Raw genomic sequence first — 24,232 nt, 5'->3', positions numbered from 1 at the left:
TATATCAGTGTAGCCCCCACCGGTTCATACTGAAGTTAGTGTGAATTAACTGTAGTATTACAGTCACAATACAGGGCGGCCAATCGAAACAGAGGTCATTTACATAAATCAGTCCTGTTTCATTTTAAAGCATAAGTTGAAGTTGAATCATGGTCATATAAAACAGCAACAGTAAATGTGTATGAGGCTAAATGCTATCAAATCCTCACAGCAATGGTCCATACCACCTAGTAAAGAATAAGCCGTTGATTCAACGTTGAAATAACGTAATGACTGCCGTCTAATCAACGTTCTCTTAAGGTTGAAAATGAAAGTTGAAAAGACGTCCAAACACAGACATTGTAAAGACGAGTATTAGATGTATTTTGGACGTCCATTGACGTTATTAATTGGTCCCGAAATAAATTACTTGTATAAAACGCTTTTTGGACCTCCACTGACGTTATCGATTGGTCACCACTTAACTAACTTATTAAGATGGATTTAAAATATGTCCTTGACGAACAGACTACTTTTAGACCTATTTTGAACGTCCAGGGACGCTCCTTGTTTACTGGGCAGTGACCTTTTTATTACCACTGTGTTCACTCTTGGGGCCTGTTTCCACCTGGCGTTAGGATATGGTTTTTGGTGATTAGATCGCATTAAGATTTCACTTTTAATATGCTTTATTGAAAATAGTGGACAATGCATACTATAAACAAGCAAACAATAAAAAAAAAATACAACATTCATTCATTCATTATCCAGTTCAGGGTCGCAGTGGGTCCAGAGCCTACCTGGAATCATTGGGCGCAAGGTGGGAATACACCCTGGAGGGGGCGCCAGTCCTTCACAGGGCAACACACACTCACACATTCACTCAGACACTCACACCTATGGACACTTTTGAGTCACCAATCCACCTACCAACGTGTGTTTTTGGACTGTGGGAGGAAACCGGAGCACCAGGAGGAAACCCACACAGACACAGGGAGAACACACCACACTCCTCACAGACAGTCACCTGGAGGAAACCCACGCAGACACAGGGAGAACACACCACACTCCTCACAGACAGTCACCCGGAGGAAACCCACGCAGACACAGGGAGAACACACCAAACTCCTCACAGACAGTCACCCGGAGTGGGAATCGAACCCACAACCTCCAGGTCCCTGGAGCTGTGTGACTGCGACACCTACCTGCTGCACTACAAATATACATCATAAATAATTACATACTGTCACATAAACACAATGAGAAAGGAAGAAGAGTCCCCTTACATCAGAGTTACATGTTTAGTAGAGTCCATGAGTACATCTTTTTTGTTCTTCTGTCTATAGCCCTCAGTCTTTTCACTTCTTTTCATAAGATTACTATCAGATCCCCCAAACCCCCATCAGAGGTCATCAGAGATGGAGCTTGTCCACATTTACCAGAGTGTATTTTCAATGTTGGGACAGCGTTACGCGAGCGGAGGTGTTGTTTTTCCGGAGATCAGTGTCTAGACGTTTTCACAGAGTAACTCTTACGTCCGTCGTTTTACACAAAGGAATGAAAGGAACGTCCAGTGTGTAACAGCAACACTTTGAACAGTAAACGCTCCTTATTTCACTCCTGTTTTGTGTTGTTTTGTGTAAAAGAATACAAGCACAAACCACTTTTTTCAAACCTCATTAATTTTCACTAATAAAGTATTTATTAAAGGAGGCTTATTAAGGCTTTAATTTGAACAAATTAGTTTTGTTCGTCTGAGAATGTGAGCAGTGGAACAGGCTGAATCTCAAATGTGTTTCTATGTCTTTCATGAAATAACCTCAGCACTCAAGACGCACTGTATATCGGATAATAACAGCGTTTACATTCATCTGCGGGCTTTGTTTTCCTCTCTAACGTTTAGTACATTTGGTGTAGCAGTAGTCTATTAGTAGTTTATTATTCGTGAAGCTCTTTGGGAAGTTCTAAATGAGAATGAAAGCATGTGAGAAATGTTTACAGCCAGTTTTCAGTGCTTTTTTTTTAATGCACATTTTAATGAACAGCGTAAACAGGTCCGTGTTCACCACTACAGTCAGGAGCCAGGAGTCAGGAGCAAGGTAGCACCCTTCAGACACTGTATTAATTCATTTTCTGTCCTGTAAACCTTTTCTGTCCCTCTCTCAGTGTCTAAACTCAGTGGCAGAAGAAGCATTATGGCGACTCCTTTGTTTCTATTGAATAGAGAGAGAGAGAGAGAGAGAGAGAGAGAGAGAGAGCGAGAGAGAGAGAGAGAGATAGAATGAATATAAAGGCCACGTGTGAGAGCGTGTACAGATGAGGTGTTGAGAGGCAGGCCTGGCTAATAGAAATCAGCGCGGTGAGCCGTTAATATACAGTAGGCAGCAGGATAATGAGCTAGTCGTCACTGACACATTGATTTAGCCCGAGTGGCCACGGAATTAGCCGCTGCTTAAGAGAGATGTCAACAAGCCCAACAATGGTGGCTAGCGTAATGACTCTTACCTCCTTATACTCCTCCCTCCCACATCCCCCTCACTTATGCTTTTCATAAGCTTCCAGGACACAGAGCTCGCTAAAGGCTAGCTCAAGGCCTTCTCTGCTGCTTACTGCTAAAAGGCGTAGTTAGATAAGCGCTGCGGTTAGCATTGCAGGCAAGTCGAGAAAGCACCTTTCAGCCATTGTGCATCACTCATCACATGGTCACATAGACACCATACTTTCTTTAGGTTAGCGGTCAGTTTCTGGGGGAGCTGTGAAGCTACAGCAAAATTGAATATTTACTGAGTGACTCATGTAGACTCTGAGGATATGAGGCTTGTAATCGTCATCTGAGTTTTTCACGCATTTAACTGGATTATTGTGTGCGTGGAAACCCACATATTGCTTCACATAGTCCTCATTTTCTAGCGTTTGAATATTCGCAATGCTACTTATCTTCCATGCTAATCTGGCTGCAGTTAGCCAAGTCTGTTTTTGCGCTTCGCTGGGTTTTCCAGTCCACAGGCATCACCATCCTGGTCACTTTCACAGCCTACCATGAGGCAGCAGATAACAGCTCAGCCCTGGAGGATACATTTGGCTCCCCTTGGCTTTCATTAAGGGCAATAAACACATATTTAATGCTGCTGGCTCATAGCCTCTTTATTTGAACCAGACCCAAGATGCTTGTGGAGCATGTGTGGCGCCCGGGAGCAGCTGGAAATCTGTCTGGCGTCCGATACCTCTCTCGCATCTGGGAAGTTTTTACCTAGAGGCTGCCGCTCTAGTCAGTCTGCTGCTGTTGACCGAAGGCCCTTTATGACACAGAGTAGATTCCCAGTTTGTTGGGGACAGCTCTTGGTTAGTGCTGCAGGAATCATCAGTTCATTGATCCTCCAGAGCCTCTGGGGGGCGATGAGTAAACTCAGCTGAGTGTTAAGTGGCTGCTGCTGGAGACCGGCTTTGAGTCAGAAGGAGTTTGTGATGTCCATGTCCAGTGATGTTTTAAGAGGCAGACAGCAGAACTGCTGTAGTGACGACGAGAGAATAATCATTGTCCTCTGTCTTTCCTTCAGTGCCACTTTATCCCTGCATAATTTTTTTTAAATATATAATTGTCATGCCTTTTGCGTTGTTTCATGTTTTCCTGTTTTGTTTTTGTTGTCTGCCATGTTTTGTCCTGGTTTCCGCCTTTGTCCCGCTTTGGTATCAGTGTCGCCACCTGATTTGTATTTCCCTCTAGTTTATAAGCCCTGGTTTGTCCACCATTTACTTTCCTGTTTTTCTGTGTTGGGCTCACCCTGTTTAGGTCTCTAAATCTGCATAAAGTAATCTTGTAGCATTTCTATTGGTCCGTTCATCATTTTCACACAATGTGAAGGAGAGCTGCTGTGTTCAAATCACGTAGTAAACTAAACATCAGCAAAAATAGAGATAAATGTTTTTCTTTGGATAATGACGAGATATTATTCATTCATTCATTCATTCATTATCTGTAACCCTTATCCAGTTCAGGGTCACGGTGGGTCCAGAGCCTACCTGGAATCATTGGGCGCAAGGCGGGAATACACCCTGGAGGGGGCGCCAGTCCTTCACAGGGCAACACACACTCACACATTCACTCACACACTCACACCTACGGACACTTTTGAGTCGCCAACCTACCAACGTGTGTTTTTTGGACTGTGGGAGGAACACACGGAGGAAACCCACGCGGATATGGGGAAAACACACCACACTCCTCACAGACAGTCACCCGGAGCGGGAATCGAACCCACAACCTCCAGGCCCCTGGAGCTGTGTGACTGCAACACTCCCTGCTGCACGATATATTATGTTATATTATATTAACCGTGACCCTGAACTGGATAATCAGTTACAGCTAATGAATGAATGAATGAATGAATGAATATATTATATTATGGGCTGCACAGTGGCACAGTAAATAGTGTCACTGTTACACAACTACAGGGTCCTGAGGTTGTGGGTTCAATCCCACCTTGTGTGTGAGGTGTGTTCTCCCTGTGACTGAGTGGGTTTCCTCCAGACCAAAAACACAAGTGATTTGTAGGCTACTCAAAGTGTCCATAGGTGTGTGTGTGTGTGTGGAGCCTACCCACAATCACTGGGCACAAGATGGTACTTACAGACAATTAATTCATATTAAATTATATTATATTAATTTCACTTGCTATTACTATTATTAATGCTGTATTAGTAGTACTAGTATTAGAGTAGTGGCTGTAATAGCTGCAGTGGTCATGGTCATGTATGTGTTAACAGTAGCAGTAGCTGTAGTAGTAGTGGTAATAGCTGCGTTAGTGTAATTATTGAAATGATTATTGGTGTTTTAATATCATCCTTATCTAGCAATCATGATAAATATTGGATTATATAGCGCTCTCTATCACAGTGGCAGTGAGAACTGGAGGGGGAGTATGGAGGGTGTTTGGTTGGTACTGGGGTGGGTGCCATCTCCCCTCAGGCAAGTCCCATTAAGTCTCTTCATTTGCAATAAGCAGATGGCATTTTCAGTTGTATTACCAACAGGCTGTTCCACTGGTTTAGGTGCAGATCTAACAAACACATTGTGAACATGGTGAATGTTGGGTTTATGGACACACACAGAGAGAGACTGGGACGGCGCCACTGTCCAACAGCTTTGCCTCTCCGCTGGCCTTTATGCAGAGTCTAAGCCCGAGTTGAGGAGGACCGGAGCTGCCTTTGAAGTCGGTGTTCACGTGTGTTGTGTTGTGTGGATGTGATTCATTTTCAGATTAGACTGTCATCAATCATAGCTGTGACAGCTGCAGATGGCACAACGTTGAGCTTCCAAACGGCATCTCTCACGAAGCCAGTCACCTGCAGAACGCAGTCACACTCTTCACGCTCTCTGAGGCTGCGTCACCGACCCTGCCATAAGCCTTCCTTCAGTGCTGGGCTTAGCTCTTTAATATTAACTTAATATTACAAGATATTACAGGTTAGGAGACACGAGGCGTGCTTTATCAGATCAGTGGTTTTACAGCAATAATTCCTTCCCTCTGGCTTGCATTGTCTGATTGAAATAAATGTCTTTAAAATGGTAAGGAATCAGAGCCTTTAAGTCAGATTTTACAACGCACAACTCCCATAATAATCAACAATCCATACCTTTTTATAATAACGTTTACTTTTGAGAAGCAATCGCATATATAATAGCCTTCAGTAATATGTTTTCTGGTTCAGGTTTCAGTTTAAAAATGAGATGTGTGCTCTTCTCCCATTCTTTTATGTTCGCTCGTGTTAGCTTACATTAACTTTCATTAATTCATTCATTGTCTGTAACCCTTATCCAGTTCAGGGTCGCGGTGGGTCCAGAGCCTACCTGGAATCATTGGGAGCAAGGTGGGAATACACCCTGGAGGGGGCGCCAGTCCTTCACAGGGCAACACACACACACACATTCACTCACAAACTCACACCTACGGACACTTTTGAGTCGCCAATCCACCTACCAACATGTGTTTTTGGACTGTGGGAGGAAACCGGAGCACCCGGAGGAAACCCACGCAGACACAGGGAGACCACACCACACTCCTCACAGACAGTCACCCGGAGGAAACCCACGGAGACACAGGGAGACCACACCACACTCCTCACAGACAGTCACCCGGAGGAAACCCACGGAGACACAGGGAGACCACACCACACTCCTCACAGACAGTCACCCGGAGGAAACCCACGCAGACACAGGGAGAACACACCACACTCCTCACAGACAGTCACCTGGAGGAAACCCACGCGGACACAGCGAGAACACACCACACTCCTCACAGACAGTCACCCGGAGGAAACCCACGGAGACACAGGGAGACCACACCACACTCCTCACAGACAGTCACCCGGAGGAAACCCACGGAGACACAGGGAGACCACACCACACTCCTCACAGACAGTCACCCGGAGGAAACCCACGCAGACACAGGGAGAACACACCACACTCCTCACAGACAGTCACCCAGAGGAAACCCACGCGGAAACAGGGATAACACACCACACTCCTCACATACAGTCACCCGGAGGAAACCCACGCAGACACAGGGAGAACACACCACACTCCTCACAGACAGTCACCCGGAGGCCCCTGGAGCTGTGTGACTGCGACACTACCTGCTGCACCACCGTGCCGCCCTTTACATTAACTTAACCCTGTGTAAACCATCATAGACACCTCTTTAAATCAGTGATGTCTGCTACTTTAAATAGGAGCTTATTCCACCTCTTTCCCACATGAAACGTCTGTGATCAGCTTTGGTCAAAATACCACAAGGATCAAACACCACAGCTGCTTAGATGTTAGATTAGCGCTGTGGTTACCATTGAAGGCAAGTTGAGAAAGCACCTTTCAGCCATTGTGCATCACTCATCACACGATCACATAGACACCATATTTTCTTTAGGTTAGTGGTCAGTTCCTGGGGGAGTTTTAAAGCAACACCAAAATGAAACAAATACTGAGTGACTCATGTAGACTCTTAGACTCCGAGGCTTGTAACACAGAACAGCCCTGTTCAGGACGTTGCTTTACATGAGAATGAGCCACAGCTCAGCTCAGTGGTCCTCCCTGTGCGTCGAGGTTGTCCGCAGCCCACTGCTCCGGTTGTGTGTGTGTGTGTGTGTGTGTGTTTTCTCAATGTTTGTTACACGTGTTTGTACATTCCCAATAGAAAACCATTGTCAGTGCAATGGAAAGATGTGGAGCAGAGCCACACTTGAGCCCAAGGTCATTAAGCTCAGTGCACCTTTGGGTAAAGGGCTGAACTTTGTATCTGTGGACCGACGTTCTCTGGAACGATGAAGCTCCCATAGAGGAGTTGGAGTGATGTTTGTGGTACAGCATTAATCCTCCCACATTCGGACCAGACCCCAGTACTGTGTACATGGCTGAATACAGTCAGATCTTCACCGCAATTAACAAATACGTACTCTAAAGCCTTCCTGGCAGAGCAGAGGCTGTTGGTGCAGTAGAGCAGAGACACTCTCCCAGTTAATATCCTTCACTTTACATGAAGCATTGGCCAGATTTGTCTGCTCGGCAAGTTACAACCACAGATGGTAAAAATAGCCCCTTGTAGCCATGCAGAAGACACATGGCTGTGGCTCGCTACTCGATAGCCATGGCCAGTGTGTGTGGGTGTGTTGGTGGCATCTCCAGACACCACCCCCCCAGCCCCACCCCTCAGGGCAGGAGCTATAAAAAGGCCTTAATTGAAAGATTTTCACTGCCAAAACACAGACAAGGGAGAAAAAGCAAAGCAGAAGGGATGATGCTTGACATGTTGGGTGTGTGAGCTGGCTGCACAGCTTTGTGTTTGTGTTGTTCTCAGCTCTGGAGCAGATGCTGCTTCTCTGCTTCCTGTCAAAGAACACAGACCTCATCACCTCCACTTACTGTACACTTCCTCTGGGCCACTGGCAGAAAGGTGCACCAGAGGACGAGCAGTCAGTACCGCTCACGGACGTGTGCATGGACGGGTGAGCGCATGAACGACATTAAAGAGGATGAATGGATAGTGTTTTTGGAATCTTGAGCATAAATGTATTACAACGTTATTACATTTCATTTTTATGAGTTGGGATGTCTTGGATCAGATGTGACTGTCTTCTAAGACTGAACTTTGGAGGCAGGACTCTCCTCTATTGTTTGTAAGTGGATCATATTATATTCATTCATTCATTGTCTGTGAGTGCTTATCCACTTCAGGGTCGCGGTGGGTCCAGCACCTACCTGGAATTGGGCGCAAGGCAGGAATTTACACTGGAGGGGGCGCCAGTCCTTCACAGGGCAATACACACACACACACACACACACACACATCACTCACACTTACGGACAATATTGAGTCACCAATCCACCTACCAACGTGTGTTTTTGGACTGTGGGAGGAAACCGGAAGAAACCCACGCAGACACAGAGAGAATACACCACACTCCTCACAGACAGTCACCCGGAGGAAACCCACACAGACACAGGGAGAACACACCACACTCCTCACAGACAGTCACCCGGAGGAAACCCACGCAGACACAGAGAGAACACACCACACTCCTCACAGACAGTAACCCGGAGGAAACCCACGCAGACACAGGGAGAACACACCACACTCTTCACAGACCGTCATCCAGAGGAAACACACACAGACACAGGGAGAACACACCACACTCCTCACAGACAGTCACCCGGAGGAAACCAACGCAGACACAGGGAGAACACACCACACTCCTCACAGACAGTCACCCAGAGGAAACCCACGCAGACACAGGTAGAACACACCACACTCCTCACAGACCGTCATTCGGAGGAAACCAACGCAGACACAGGGAGAACACACCACACTCCTCACAGACAGTCACCCGGAGGATACCCACACAGACACAGGGAGAACACACCACACTCCTCACAGACAGTCACCCGGAGGAAACCCACACAGACACAGGGAGGACACACCACACTCCTCACAGACAGTCCTCACAGACAGTCACCCGGAGGAAACCCACACAGACACAGGGAGAACACACCACACTCCTCACAGACAGTCACCCGGAGGAAACCCACGCAGACACAGAGAGAACACACCACACTCCTCACAAACAGTCACCCGGAGACGAACTGACAGTGGGAGCGTATGAGCAGATCTGGATATGAATCACACATCCATCACAGTGCGTTATGCAGGCGGTAAGCAAAGTGTTTTCACACGAGCGGTTTGGACTCCAGCTAACTGCGTTTGCTTCAGCATCCGTATAATTATGAAGCCTTTTATGCTGACGCTGAGTACATTAATCAAAAATAGATAAGCGTGGGACTGCAGGGCTTGGCACGGCTGCGGCCTGCTGCCTATTGTCTGCATCAGCTCTTCTGCTGAAACCTGTGGACTGTGGACCGGACTCTGTTAGGACTCCCGCAGTAAGATATCGGAGATTGTAGAGGGACTCTATTAATCCTGCTTCCCTTAGTTCACTCCGAGCTTCTGGGTGACCTCTCTGTGTGATACCGAGAACAATTACGTATGAAAGAGGAACGTGTGAAACCATCCGCAAGGTTTTAGAGGTGAAAAATGCACGGCAAATTAATCTAAACGTATTCATTACGTTATTTTAATTAAGTTCAAATCTGATTTGAATTTAATTTGAAATCATTTTGAAATGTAATGGATTTCAATAATTAATAATTCAATATAATATGAACTAGGATTGCAGACTATTAATATAAAGGCTTTGGTTATTATGGTGATGACAGGAGATTTTAAATTATGCATTTCCTCTTATGATGATTGTAGTTTGTTGTGACAGTAGCTGTAACTGTTTCACACTTTGTAGAGACAGCTCTGAGACTAAGAATAGGCACCCCGTACGAGGGCTGGTATTTCAGTGTAGTGTAGCTTTTGGCCCAAATAAAATGTACCATCTATTTTTGAATGGAGGAATATTTCAATGCAGATATCGAGGTGGTATTTTAATTTCTGTATTAAATAAATAAATGTAAAGCAATGAAATTGTGGTACGGTGAGAGACACACACTCCTATAAGCATGTGTTGGACAGAGGGAGGCGGTGGATGGTGGTGGTGGGGGGGGGTCCCTGGTCATTTCACGTCGCTCTGAACTCTGAAGGCTTTTTTTATTATTATTTTGGACTGTAACTGATGAGCTCTCGCATATCGATCTGTTAGTGTCCTGGGTTTTTAAAGGGGTGATGTGGCTACAGGGACAATGTGCTGACAAAGTTGTGCTGAATTTTTTAGGGAGTGGCCTTCATTTTATTATCCATCATTGTTGGAATAAAGGTATTTATAACAGGCTTTATGTATAAGGGTGAAAACTGGTGAAAGCTTGGACTGCTATTATGGCACACGCCGGTATCACAAGTACACCACAACGGCCTTAGAACGTACAGTACAGGCCCTTTAATGTTGACATACTTTGGGGGTGAAAGTCAAACAACCCCCTTTAATTTTTGATATAATTCTTCTCCTCTCTCATTAAATGGCTTGTTTATTTAGCATCTTCTTGGTGTTTATTCTGGTGGTTTATTCCGTCATATTTTGCTGAATTCTGAAAGCTCCCCTCCTTTCAGCTGCCTCAGCCCTAGGAGTTAACGGCGAAGTGTTAGTGGACAAATCTCTCATGGAAGAGTGTTGTTTTTCTGTGTAAAAAATGACAAGAACACTGCTGGCTGACTGGCTCTGTGGAGAACTCAGCCACGCTTGACTCAGCCGTGTTTATCTGTTTTTCTGCGCAGAGCAGTGACCGGAGAGGGTCAATGCGACTGCGGATTCTCTGCTTAGCCACAGTTAGAGGCTCAAACAGCCGTTTCCATGGCTTCCTCGCTCCTCGGCCGCTGGAGGCTTGCTGGAAGTGTTTGAGAAGTTTACTTACCGTAGCATTTTTGGGAGAAAATTGGTGGAGTGTCCATTGAAGTTGTCAAACCATGGCCCTGTGGATCTACACTTCTGTTGGGATGGGAATCTTAATTCTTTTTAAGAACGGGAGGAATCAGAATATGGCTCCCCATCCTAATTTCACTCCCCCAGGACCCTCGAAACCAGAGGAGGAGAAATCAGTACAGGAAGGAGATTGCGCACTGATGAGTAATCCAATGGGCTACTGATGCATGGTTGTATAAATATGCAGATTTAATCATTTGAATTCATTTTGAGTGCGACTCAAAAGTGTTCGTAGTGTGAGTGAATGTGTGAGTGTGTGTCGCCCTGTGTAGGACTGGTGCCCCCTTCAGGGTGTGTTCCCACGTTGCGCCAAGTGATTCCGTGTAGGCTCTGGACCCACCGCAACCCTGAACTGGATAAGGGTTACAGACAGTGAATGAATGATTACCTGTTAAACAAAACCTAATAATTACCAAATAATATCATGATTAAAGCAAGAAAAATTAAAATAAACAAAAATAAAAACAAAACCATTCATTTAGGTCTTAAACATGGCATGTTTTAAATGTGTTTATCAGTACATACTGAAAGTTTCAGTACATTTTAAAAATACAGTTGTAATGCTGAAAATAAATGATAATTTTGGCTATAATCGTGATATTAAATTTTCATACCGTTTCATTTTTAGTATAAAGAAGACAGATCGAACATATCTCAGTTGTACTTGCGTCCCAGTAAATGGGAAAGGTTGGTGATATTAACTTCCTGTTTGTGTCACATTAGTATATGGGAGGGGGGAAACTTTTCAAGATGGGTGGTGACCATGGCGGCCATTTCGAAGTCGGCCATTTTGGATCCAACTTTTGTTTTTTCAATGGGAAGAGGGTCATGTGACACGTCAAACTTATTGGGAATTTCACAAGAAAAACAATGGTGTGCTTGGTTTTAACATAAGTTTATTCTTTCATGAGTTATTTACAAGTTTCGGACCACTTATAAAATGTGTTCAAAGTGCAGCCCATTGTGTTGGATTGTCAATGCAACCCACTTCTCCCGCTCTTCACACACTGATAGCAACACCGCAGGAGAAATGCTAGCACAGGCTTCCAGTATCCGTAGTCTCAGGTGCATCATGTCCCGATTTAACCTGAGGCCTAACCTGGTGTTTCTGGCCAAGATGGGAATCAAAATCAAACCCCTTGTCTGTTGTATGGAGTTCACTGGGGTTCCAGCCGTAATCTACAGTCTCCAGGAACATGTCTGGACATGCCTTGCCCAAAGCCAGTTATAGTGAGTGTTATTCCTGCTCGTGGATGAGGAGAGGGTTGTGAGAACGATAGACTGTACTTTGGCACACATATGGTACTAATGTTTGCGCCAGCATGTATAGCTCCATTTTTAGAACTTTCCTCTAATGCCCCCTGCACGCCCACTCTCTCCGGCTAACATGTGTTCCACAATTAATTTGCCATTTCTCTATGCATTTATTCATATTTTTATACCCAGAGCCAAATTTAACTTAAATGCATTTACTTGCAAACTGTGCTTTTGTGGTTCCTGCCCAGTAGCCTCTTGATTTTATCCTGTAGAGCTCCACTGGATGGTTGACTGTAGTGTTTACATGTAGGTTCCTCCATTCTCAGCGGTGTTCCGTGCTAATCTCTGTGCTTTTTCACTTGCCTGCTATTGGCAAATGTTACCTGTCTTTTCTTCTCTCACTTTCTGTTCCCTGCCCAAGTTCCTTCTTTTGTAGTCTGTCAAAGTTCAGCAGGTAACTTGTGTTCGCCCGGTGCCTTCCTGTGCTTTGACACATGTCCGTCCAAGGCAATTACGCGGAGATGAAATATTCATGCCGTCCCCGGACACTGTTCCGCATGGGGGGATCGTACCCAGAGTGAGCGCCGACGTCAGGGGACCATCACACACTGCCCTTCAGGCTCTAATGACACTCAGCCATGAAAGAGTGGCGGCGCTCTGTCAGGTGTTTACTGCCTCTGGGCCCCCCGAGTAAACCTGCAGGGAAATCAACAGTTTGATATGCAGAGGCATGCGGAAAAAAATGGATGGAGGTAATAACGGAATGCAAAGACCTGGCATTTTGAGAAAGGCCTGTGATATACGCCTGCTCCCGTGTCAGCTCGTGAGCGAGGGGGGTATGGTGTCGAGGGGGGGGGGCTACTCTTTCTTTATCGTTGTTATGACAGAATGCTACTGAGGGATTTTCCGCATTGATCTGGGCCTTGTTTGTGTTTATGTATGTTCGCTGACATTTACTGCGGCTTCATGAAAAGTGCGCCCAAAGAGCGTTTCATTTTTACGCATGACGGGGGCTTCCGGGAGACCGTTTTCATTTCCAGAACAAAGTCTTGCTGAGACAGGCGCTTTATTGCCAGGACGAGCCCACTCTTTTTCATTAAAGCTCCTTTGTGTGTTTTCTGACATATAGCTCCTTCGCTCTTTGTTCTAGGTTTGGTGAAGTTGGGGGTCCACTGCGTCACGTGTCAGAAAGTCGCCATTAAAATCGTCAACCGGGAGAAGCTCAGCGAATCAGTATTGATGAAGGTAAGGTCACCTTGTTTTTTATTATTATTTTTTTTATTATTATTTTTTAAACTCTACTCTGTGCTTAAAAACCCATATCCATCCTATAGGTGAAGGTAGTACTGTATGAAATATCTCCTCTTGTCCACAATTGAACACAGTTCTGGGTCTGTCACCTGCTTTGATCAAAACACCACAAGGATCAATCCCCACAGCAAGATTCTCTTCCTGTCTGTTTAACCAACATTCGAATTTTTCCATGTTTACTTGATTACTTTGCTGTATTTAACCTCTGCTGTCTGTTTCCTTGGCTCCGTTTTACCTTGTTTTTGGGGTCTCACATAAATGTGGGCCCAATGCTGTGATTGGACAAGCTCAGACAAGGGGGCGGGGCATTTCTGAACACTCAAAGTATTTCAACAATTCACTAAAACATCCAAAATTTTGCAGAAAGAAATGTTGAAAAAAGCGATGGAAAAATGTTTTCCGAATAAACGATGACGTTTCGGCTGATCAATGCCTACTGCATGACGACGGGTTTTTAAAGGACTCCCCCAACTCAAAAGTCAGAGACCACACGACATTTATTTACTTCCCTCTCAAAACTTTAGGAAATACTTCTTTATGACAGAAACAACACAACAAATATTTATGAAATCAACCTTTTAAAAATGGTGTTTTTGCTATAAACAGTTGTAAAACCAATTCTGATTAATCCATCCATTATCTGTAAGCACTTATCCAGTTCAGGGTCGCGGTGTGTCCATTGGCTTGTGGTCAGGGGCTGAATCAGTTTCCCTATTGTTCTATTGTTAGTGTGTTTTTTCACACCAGGGTCTGTGTTTTGTGTCCTTTTTCAAACTGACATTTGGTTTTAATGAATCACTGTCAACTGATGTAAAACTCAAGCTGCGTTTCTCACATTTGTGCTCTATTTGTGATGCAGTAAAGGCAAATGTAATCTTCGCGCTACACTGTTGGGGCCTAGGCTGTCTTTGCTGTACATAAAGCAGTTACCATGGGCTTTCTCACTGATGCTCATGACTTCACCATTTTTGTAGAAGCTTGTGGACACTCTGATTAAACCCTACAGGTCTGCAGTGGTCAGGGAGATTGGACACTGATTATTTGCAGTTCAGCTGAAGTTCACCATGATCTCTCATTGTCGTCCTGGGGTCAGAATAGGCCATTCTAGTGCAGATGCTTGTCCGCAGTGTAACTTGAATCAGATGTGACAGCTTTCAGTCAAGCTAAGGCTGTGTGGTGGGTTCCTTGGCTGGTGGGTATAAGACTGGTCACCTTTTTGATGAAAGTCAATGTCTTTAGAGCCACTCGGCACAAAATATCAAACCCAGACCTCTTAGTATCATGCTGAGAGAATTGAGGAAGCATGTTAACATTTACATTTACATATATGGCATTTAGCAGATGCTGATATCTAGAGGTCTTTGCTGCCCTTCATAGATTTCATCCAGGCCTAGTGTGGATACCTTCATTCATTCATTCATTCATTGTTCGTTTATTATCTGTAACCACTTATCTAGTTCAGGGTCGGGTCGCGGTGGGTCTAGAGCCTACCTGGAATCATTGGGCGCAAGGCGGGAATACACCCTGCAGGGGGCGTAAGTCCTTTACAGGGCAACACAGACACTCGCACATTCACTCACACCTACTGACACTTTTGAGTCGCCAATCCACCTACCAATGTGTGTTTTTTGGACCGTGGGAGGAAACCGGAGCACCTGGAGGAAACCCACGCGGACACAGGGAGAACACACCACACTCCTCACAGACAGTCACCCGGAAGAAACCCACGCTGACACAGGGAGAACACACCACACTCCTCACAGACAGTCACCCGGAGCGAGAATCGAACCCACAACCTCCAGGCCCCTGGAGCTGTGTGACTGCGACACAGTGTGGATACAGTCAGATTTAAAATATTCTTAGGCTGAGGTACCACCAGAAGCAGATATTTTTGAAAACTGAGATTATCCATGCTCTCTTTTTGACAATATCCCTGTGCAGATGAATATGAAAATGGTTGAGTGATCATACCAGTCCAGTAGGGGGCGAGGGTACCACTTACAGAGAGACATCAAAACACCATGAAGCATTAGAGCAACAGAGGTTTTATCTCAAATCACTCCATTCTCCCTGTGGGGGGCACTATGTCATGTACTGAATCTAGAGCTGAATAGTGCAGTATGTCGCTCAAATACAACATAAATGATAATAATTCATACGTGGGAATCTGAAATCTAGTGTTATCTTTGTGTATACATTGTAGTTTTATGACTTATGCAATTCACTATATAGGGATCTTCAGTTGGAGTTGACGACAGTGAGGGACATCATGGCCAAAGCCCACCCACCCACCCACCCAGCAGTACTGAGCTCTCTGGAGTGGTGCATCTCTATCCATCACTTTAGGGTGTGTTGGAGTGGTGTTTGGGTTCCAGGACCTGACCTCACTAATGTTCCTGTGGCTGGTAGCCATCAAACCCTCACTTGTTCCAAGATACATGGCATGCATGGCGAGAGGCTGGATATTCGACTAAACCCTTGGTTAATAAAAACAGGGCACCTCAGGACCACTTACAGTATTCACCTACACGTTCTCCAGGATGAATATGAATACACGCTGCACACCCACGCACCATACGTCTATTCATAGCCCCGTCCATGTGTTCACACTAATTGATCCCGTTTGAGAAGCATGCCTGGGGTCTGATGGGAAATGAACGGTCTGTAATCTGATTAAGGGTAATTGTCTTTGAAAGTGTGCAGTCACCATATCTAGGAGCAACCAGATGCACCTGATTTGAATATAATTGATGTAAAAGTGGATGCAATTTCATGCAGCCCCCCGAGCGGTCGTCTGGTATACAGTTTGTTCAGAGTCAAAAGCGTATGCACGGGGTATGTACTGTGTGTATAACAATGGGCTTTCTTTTATTGCACGGTGAGGATGTCTATTAGCACTGAAAAGCCTGGGTTGTGTACTGCTGTTCTCTAGCTGCTGAAAACAAACACATCATACACTCTATCACCGAGGAAAGGAAGGCAGAACTGCAGAGCCATGACAGGCGCGCGTCCTGACGTAGGTGAAAACAAACCAAACAGAAATGTAGTTCCGGTCGACGTTTTTATTATTATTTTTTTTGCTGTGTTGGGATTTCTGTTGATTAGGCATTACACAAGCTCTTCCTGTATTCTGGCAGCGGGTCCCTGTGCAAGCTTTCTCCCTCTATTCTCTTCCCCCTGTCTCTCTCTGATGTGCGGGACCAGTGGCGATGTTCTGGAACGCTCTGCCGAATCAGCAAAAGCAACGATTTGCTCCCAATTACCGCCGCTGCCCCCTTTCTGCTGATGCCCTTCTTTTAACATTAGCGAAAGGTGAGGCTTAAAAAACGGAAGGGTGAAATACTCAAACTTTTCTCCCCCGCCGCTCCGGTCCGCTCTCTGACTGCCATCATATTGGCTTCATTAAACGGTCAATGGCTCATTAACTCCTGCTGGACCGCGGGCCAATCGAGCTGGAGCTGGAGCTGATTGGCTGCGCGCTGTAATTGGATGTGAGAGTTGATACAGTCGTCTGATCTGAATGAAAGCCCCCCCCAGCCCCCCCCCCCCCCCCCGGGCTGCCGCAGGTGTGCACTTTGCCGGGGGGCACCTGTCATTACTGGATTAAAAAAAAAAAAGCCAAGATTTTATACTTTCACAGTGTACTGTGGGCTGCAAAGGAGCTCTGGAGGTGTCGATGCTAATCAGCTCCAGGGTCCTGGGGATTTGGGTTTATTACTCACCTTAGGTCACTAGGAGGTGGTCTGTGAGGAGGTGTGTTCTCCCTGTTTCTGTGTAGGTTTCCTCATGGTGTGACACCATCTGTGTTTGTGTGAAAGGAATGGACACCCTGTCCAGGGTGTGTTCCTGCAGGGTTCTCGATAATTCTGCTTAGACTCTGCCCCCCACTGCGTCCCTGAACTGATAGAAGTGGCAAATGCCTCTAATAGGAAAAGGTACTCATTATAAATGTCTTTGGAACGTCTGTGGCCAGGGTCTAAGAGTCACAGACCGTCTCTGAGTGGTCCTCCCTCCACTATATCAGCACCAGCAATGGGTGTCTGTTAGCTAGGCAGTTAGTGTTCTCCTCTAAGTGTGTTGTAATGTACAGTTATGTTGTATAAGAGACAACCAGAAAATATGGCGGCTGGATTTTTCAAGTCTCAGATGTTTGTGAAGGTAATTTAATAATTAAAACGAAATAATTCTCCATACTTACATCTCTGTACACATCTTTAACCTTTTATGTTTATTTGACAGCCTTATATTTAATCCCCATATGTTATAGATCTCTCTTTGACTATGTTTACTTGTCACTGGGTCGTCCTGGGTTTGTACGTGACGAATTAAAATGAGATTAGATTTGATTTAAGAAACAGGACTGAAAAATAAAATACGACACCCAGTCATCTGCTTGTTACTATGCCATTTATGCAGTTCCTGTCCACTGCTTTAACCACCTGGGGGCTCAGGTTTGTGATGTCATTAATCACAATAACATCAACGTATCTCCGTTTTACGCAACCGTGCTCGGAGACAGAGCGGCACCTGGCTGTCTGGATGGAGTCGGCTTGTTTAGTCTACTCCTTTAAGACGTGATATGAACACATGGGGGAGACTTAACCTGTAAAGGCTGTTTGACAGTAGCCCTCAGGGTTTTAACGGAGAGTGTGTATGTGCTGTCTGCTTCTGCTGGATCCTTTTTTTGATGCTATAGTTCTCCGGCTTCTCTGAAGGTCACCCAGGCGTCCTTCATTTCTCTCTTTTTTCAACATTTCTCAGGGGCTGTTGTCATAGGAACGTCGTATGATTGGCTTTTAGGGAGTGGGATGAAAAATCATGTGCAAGTAGTTGTACACTTTTTTTCTATGCAAGGAGTAAATGAAACCTTCCACTTTATACAACCCCAGGTCCAGTGAAGTTGGGACGTTGTGTGAAACATAAATAAAAACAGAATACTGTCAGGGACTCGCGGAGGGTGGATGCACTTGCTAAAACACAGTGACTTTATTGAAACACAAGATAATAATAAACCAGAGACAGACTTGGATAACTTCACATGATATAAGACAGAGAGACTTTGACAGATAGAGAGGGAACAGGACGGAGAAACCTAGAGGGAGCTAAACAGACAGAGAAACAGACTCAACCTAGACATAGAACTAGATAGACAAACCTGGACACAGAGCTAAACAGACACCTAAACAGAAAGAGCTAAAGATGCTAAGCTAAGACAAAGAACCAGACAAATACTTAACAGAGACCATGAAATCTAAACAAACACAGAAGCTAAAGCTAAACCTAAACACAGAGCTAGGAAAATACAGAGACAGACAGACCAGACTGAGTAACACGACACAGCAAAACTGGAAGCAAAACTAATGACTCGGGACATGAAACGAGTACGAGAACGAATGACCGACAAGTGGAAGTGATACTTGAAGGGGACTTAAATACTAAACACAGACGAGACGCACCTGAGACAGATAATGAGAGGGCAGGGTAACAAATGAGACACAGACGAGGAGGCGGAACAAAGGCGGGACTAGGGCGGAGACATGGACAACAACAAACAGAGCCATGTGCTAAGAGAGCGCATGGCAGGGAAAACAGGACGAGGCATGACAGGACGAGGGCGTGACAAATATGATGATTTGCACATCCTTTTCAACCTATATTCACTTGAATACACTACAAAGGCAAGATATTTAATGTTCAAATGGATAAACTTTTTTTTTGCAAATATTCACTCATTTTGAATTTGAGGCCTGCAATTCGTCCAACAAAAGACTGGGAAAGTGGAGGAATGCTCAAACGACACGCAAATCATTTTATTTATGCTTTACACAACGTCCCAACTTCATTGGAACTGGGGTTGTATAACGACTGTGGCAATGATAGTCATTTCCAGAAGCTAGAGCACCACTCCATGTCATCTTAACAGTATTGGTTGGTGCAGCATTACTCTGGAGAGCGCAGTTCCACTGTTCCGCAACCCAATACTGCTTTGCATTTCTACCCCTCTACCCCATACCTGGCACTGAGCATGATGACTGTGTCCCAGCTGCTCTAGAGTGAGCCATTTCAGAGAGTTTAAAGGTGTCCACAGTGCGTGCACCTTTAAATAGCTGAAACCACTTATTAAAAGGTGTCCACAAACTTTGGACATGGAGAGGAAATGTAGGATGTGGTGTTATGTGTTAATGTGTTGTGCTGGTACAAGTGGATCGCACACAGCAGTGACACTGAGGGGTTTAAGAACTCCAGCATTACTGCTGTGTCTGCTCCATTTGCTAATTTCAAAGCTTTTTAGGAGCATTTCTATTGGTCCATCCATCATAAAATCTGTAGACAAACATGAGAACACAGACATGCAGTGTTTATTTTCGGCAGTGTGTGTATTCCTAGGTGAACGTGGAGTGGACACTGTGTCCCCTGTTGGCTTTATTTCAACTGTAGAAGCAGCCATTGTTTAACCTTTGACCTCATTGTTTTATTACGTTTTCATTCAGCGTAACCTTTCACATCTGTTGCTATTGTGTGTAAAGTGTGTAAAGAGGCAGGTGCTGCTATTGGCTCACTGTAGTCCCCTCCTCCAAGCCCCCACCCATCCTCCCCTCTCCTCTCTCTCTCTCTCTCTCTCTCTCTCTCTCACTCTCCCTCGCTCGCTCGCAGGGCTAAATGAATAAATAAACAACAGTGAGTGTATTAGCATAGCTGCAGACTTCCAGCGGGAGGTCACCTGTCTTTGTTTTTTTTTCTTTATCCTTTTATTTCAGTCCGCCGCAAGCGGAACCCCCATTGGCCACCATTTACATAGTGTAGAACTTGTGTGCACAAATAGTGAATGCAATCTGTGCATCTGAGTCTCTCTGTCACTGTCTTTCTCACTCATGATGTCTCTCTCTGTCTCTCTCTGTCACCTCTACCTTTCTCTCTCTCTCTCTCTCTCTTGTTTTATATATAGTCATATATATGTTCTGTTCTAATTATATATACACTCATGTGGGGGTGTGCTGAGTGTGAGTGTTGCTTTGTGTGTGTGTGTGTGTGTGTGTGAGAGACACTAAGGTGGGGGTGTGCTGATTGTGAGTGTTGCTTTGTGTGTGTGTGTGTGTATGTGAGAGACACTCAGGTGGGGGTGTGCTGAGTGTGAGTGTTGCTTTGTGTATGTGTGTGTGTGTGTGTGTGTGTGTGTACGTGAGAGACACTCAGGTGGGGGTGTGCTGAGTGTGAGTGTTGGGTTTGTGTGTGTGTGTGTGTGTGTGTGTGTGTGTGTGTGTGTGTGTGTGTGTGAGAGAGAGAGAGAGATTTACCCATGTGGGAGTGTGTTGAGTGTGTCAGGTTGTGAGTGTGTGTGGATCAGAAATTTGGCCTTTATGAACATGGCTCTCCCAGTAAGCAGTGCTGCCCTACTGACCCCTCCTGAGCTAATGAAGTCACGTCTGGCATTTATGCAAGCACACACACACACACACCACAGCTCTTTGGCTCACTCTGAGGTCGCACTAACGAGGGTTATCTCTCAATTCCACCTCAGACCACTTTGCCTCAGAGGAAGCTGATTTCCACACAAACTGTAACAGCACTTTCTGTAGAATACGGCCAGCGTTTAACAGCTATTACTTTCACTTTGCTCCAGTGTTCAGATACATATTAATTTATACACTGAGTTACAAAGTGTCAAAGTCTCACAGAGAACTGTGCAAATGTCTGAAGGCACCTGGGCATCTCTCTCAAACTTAATTGTTAAGAACCCCGACACTGTCCACAGGCGTGAGTGTGTGAATGAATGGGTGAGTGTGTGACACTGTCCACAGGTGTGAGTGTGTGAATGAATGGGTGAGTGTGTGAGTGACAGGGTGAGTGTGTGACACTGTCCACAGGTGTGAGTGTGTGAATGAATGGGTGAGTGTGTGACACTGTCCACAGGTGTGAGTGTGTGAATGAATGGGTGAGTGTGTGAGTGACAGGGTGAGTGTGTGACACTGTCCACAGGTGTGAGTGTGTGAATGAATGGGTGAGTGTGTGGCACTGTCCACAGGTGTGAGTGTGTGACACTGTCCACAGGTGTGAGTGTGTGAATGAATGGGTGAGTGTGTGGCACTGTCCACAGGTGTGAGTGTGTGACACTATCCACAGGTGTGAGTGTGTGAGTGACTGGGTTAGTGTGTGAAACTGTCCACAGGTGTGAGTGTGTGAGTGACTGGGTGAGTGTGTGAAACTGTCCACAGGTGTGAGTGTGTGAGTGACTGGGTGAGTGTGTGAAACTGTCCACAGGTGTGAGTGTGTGAGTGACTGGGTGAGTGTGTGAAACTGTCCACAGGTGTGAGTGTGTGAGTGACTGGGTGAGTGTGTGACACTGTCCACAGGTGTGAGTGTGTGAGTGACTGGGTGAGTGTGTGAAACTGTCCACAGGTGTGAGTGTGTGAGTGACTGGGTGAGTGTGTGACACTGTCCACAGGTGTGAGTGTGTGAGTGACTGGGTGAGTGTGTGACACTGTCCACAGGTGTGAGTGTGTGAGCAACTGGGTGAGTGTGTGAAACTATCTACAGGTGTGAGTGTGTGAGCAACTGGGTGAGTGTGTGAAACTGTCCACAGGTGCGAGAGTGTGAGTGACTGGGTGAGTGTGTGAAACTGTCTACAGGTGTGAGTGTGTGAGCAACTGGGTGAGTGTGTGAAACTATCTACAGGTGTGAGTGTGTGAGTGACTGGGTGAGTGTGTGAAACTGTCTACAGGTGTGAGTGTGTGAGTGACTGGGTGAGTGTGTGAAACTGTCTACAGGTGTAAGTGTGTGAGTGACTGGGTGAGTGTGTGAAACTGTCTACAGGTGTAAGTGTGTGAGTGACTGGGTGAGTGTGTGAAACTGTCTACAGGTGTAAGTGTGTGAGTGACTGGGTGAGTGTGTGAAACTGTCTACAGGTGTGAGTGTGTGAGTGACTGGGTGAGTGTGTGAAACTGTCTACAGGTGTGAGTGTGTGAGTGACTGGGTGAGTGTGTGAAACTGTCTACAGGTGTGAGTGTGTGAGTGACTGGGTGAGTGTGTGAAACTGTCTACAGGTGTAAGTGTGTGAGTGACTGGGTGAGTGTGTGAAACTGTCTACAGGTGTGAGTGTGTGAGTGACTGGGTGAGTGTGTGAAACTGTCTACAGGTGTAAGTGTGTGAGTGACTGGGTGAGTGTGTGAAACTGTCTACAGGTGTGAGTGTGTGAGTGACTGGGTGAGTGTGTGAAACTGTCTACAGGTGTAAGTGTGTGAGTGACTGGGTGAGTGTGTGAAACTGTCTACAGGTGTAAGTGTGTGAGTGACTGGGTGAGTGTGTGAAACTGTCTACAGGTGTAAGTGTGTGAGTGACTGGGTGAGTGTGTGAAACTGTCTACAGGTGTGAGTGTGTGAGTGACTGGGTGAGTGTGTGAAACTGTCTACAGGTGTGAGTGTGTGAGTGACTGGGTGAGTGTGTGAAACTGTCTACAGGTGTAAGTGTGTGAGTGACTGGGTGAGTGTGTGAAACTGTCTACAGGTGTAAGTGTGTGAGTGACTGGGTGAGTGTGTGAAACTGTCTACAGGTGTAAGTGTGTGAGTGACTGGGTGAGTGTGTGAAACTGTCTACAGGTGTGAGTGTGTGAGTGACTGGGTGAGTGTGTGAAACTGTCTACAGGTGTGAGTGTGTGAGTGGTTCTGGCTGGTCTCTTTACACACCATAAACCTGAAAAGGATGAAAAAGTTAATTAAAAGATTAATTAATGATTGAATGAATGAAGTGAATGATTTCTTTAAATCAAGAAGCACTCGTAGTGATATTTTGCTTCTTAATGCAGTGAAATTGATACATTGCTCTGTTTCAGTTGTTAAATTGCCCAATTATTTTTGGGACCAGTGCGAGACCACTTTTATAGATATTCAAGCCCATCTGCCGTCCGCTGCCAAGTCACTGCTTTTCAGAGGACAGTCCACTGCTGTCCAGACATCTGGTCATCTGTGGTGATCCATCTCCGTTGATGGAGAGGGGGTGATAAATTGTGCAGCAACAGATGGACTACAGTGGACTACAGGACAGCTATATGGTGGGTGTTGGTGATAAAATAGTAGGTGAGTGTAGGTACAAGTGTGTTTCTAATAAACTGGCAACTGGGGTGAGAGAGAGGGAGAGAGAGAGAGAGAGAGAGAGAGAGAGAGAGAGAGCAGCAGTCTGTATGTACATGTGCGTGCAGTAGTCAGCAGGTGGTATAGGATAGATGCAGACGTGTCCCGGGGGAATTGCTAACATTTCTGAAAGCAAGCCACTGGTCTCCAGGGAGACAGGGGGAAGGCGGGGGGCAGGAGTGGTACACGCCGGACCCCTGCAGAGAGCACATGACTGAAGCTTTGGATGGGTGCCAGTGAGCACTGCAGAGAGAGAGAGAGAAAGAGAGAGAGAGAGAGAGAGAGAGACTGAAACATAGAAATGGAATGAAACAGAGGCAGGAGAAAGAGTGAGGAGAGAGATAGAGTCAGAGACACTGAGAATCAGTGTGACTTAAACACGGAGAAAAGATAGAGAGACAGAGAGAGAGAGAGAGAGAGAGAGAGAGAGAGACACAGAGAGAGAGAGAGAGAAGCAGCAGCATGTGAGTGACTCTTCGATTAAGCCCTCCCTGTAATACTGAGCGTGATTGATGATGTCACTCCGGTTGGTGTGCACACGCTTGATAACCCACTAGCGCTGCATTAGCATGAGGCTGGAGCTGAATTCATTG

The 24,232-nt window shown here is 45.6% G+C and overlaps 1 protein-coding gene across 2 annotated transcripts in view; it reads left to right on the top strand.

The window, feature by feature from the left end:
- Window positions 1-24,232, top strand: part of LOC136676532 (serine/threonine-protein kinase BRSK2-like) — a 182,723-nt gene that overhangs the window by 73,930 nt on the left and 84,561 nt on the right. For both annotated transcript variants that reach the window (XM_066653621.1, XM_066653620.1), the window contains exon 2: window positions 13,355-13,449. In XM_066653621.1, the coding sequence (XP_066509718.1) occupies window positions 13,355-13,449 (95 nt within the window). The remainder of the gene's footprint in view (window positions 1-13,354; window positions 13,450-24,232) is intronic.

Source organism: Hoplias malabaricus, chromosome X2 (assembly GCF_029633855.1).
Source record: "Hoplias malabaricus isolate fHopMal1 chromosome X2, fHopMal1.hap1, whole genome shotgun sequence".
NCBI lineage: Eukaryota > Metazoa > Chordata > Actinopteri > Characiformes > Erythrinidae > Hoplias > Hoplias malabaricus.
This window is presented reverse-complemented; position numbering and strand designations above follow the sequence as displayed.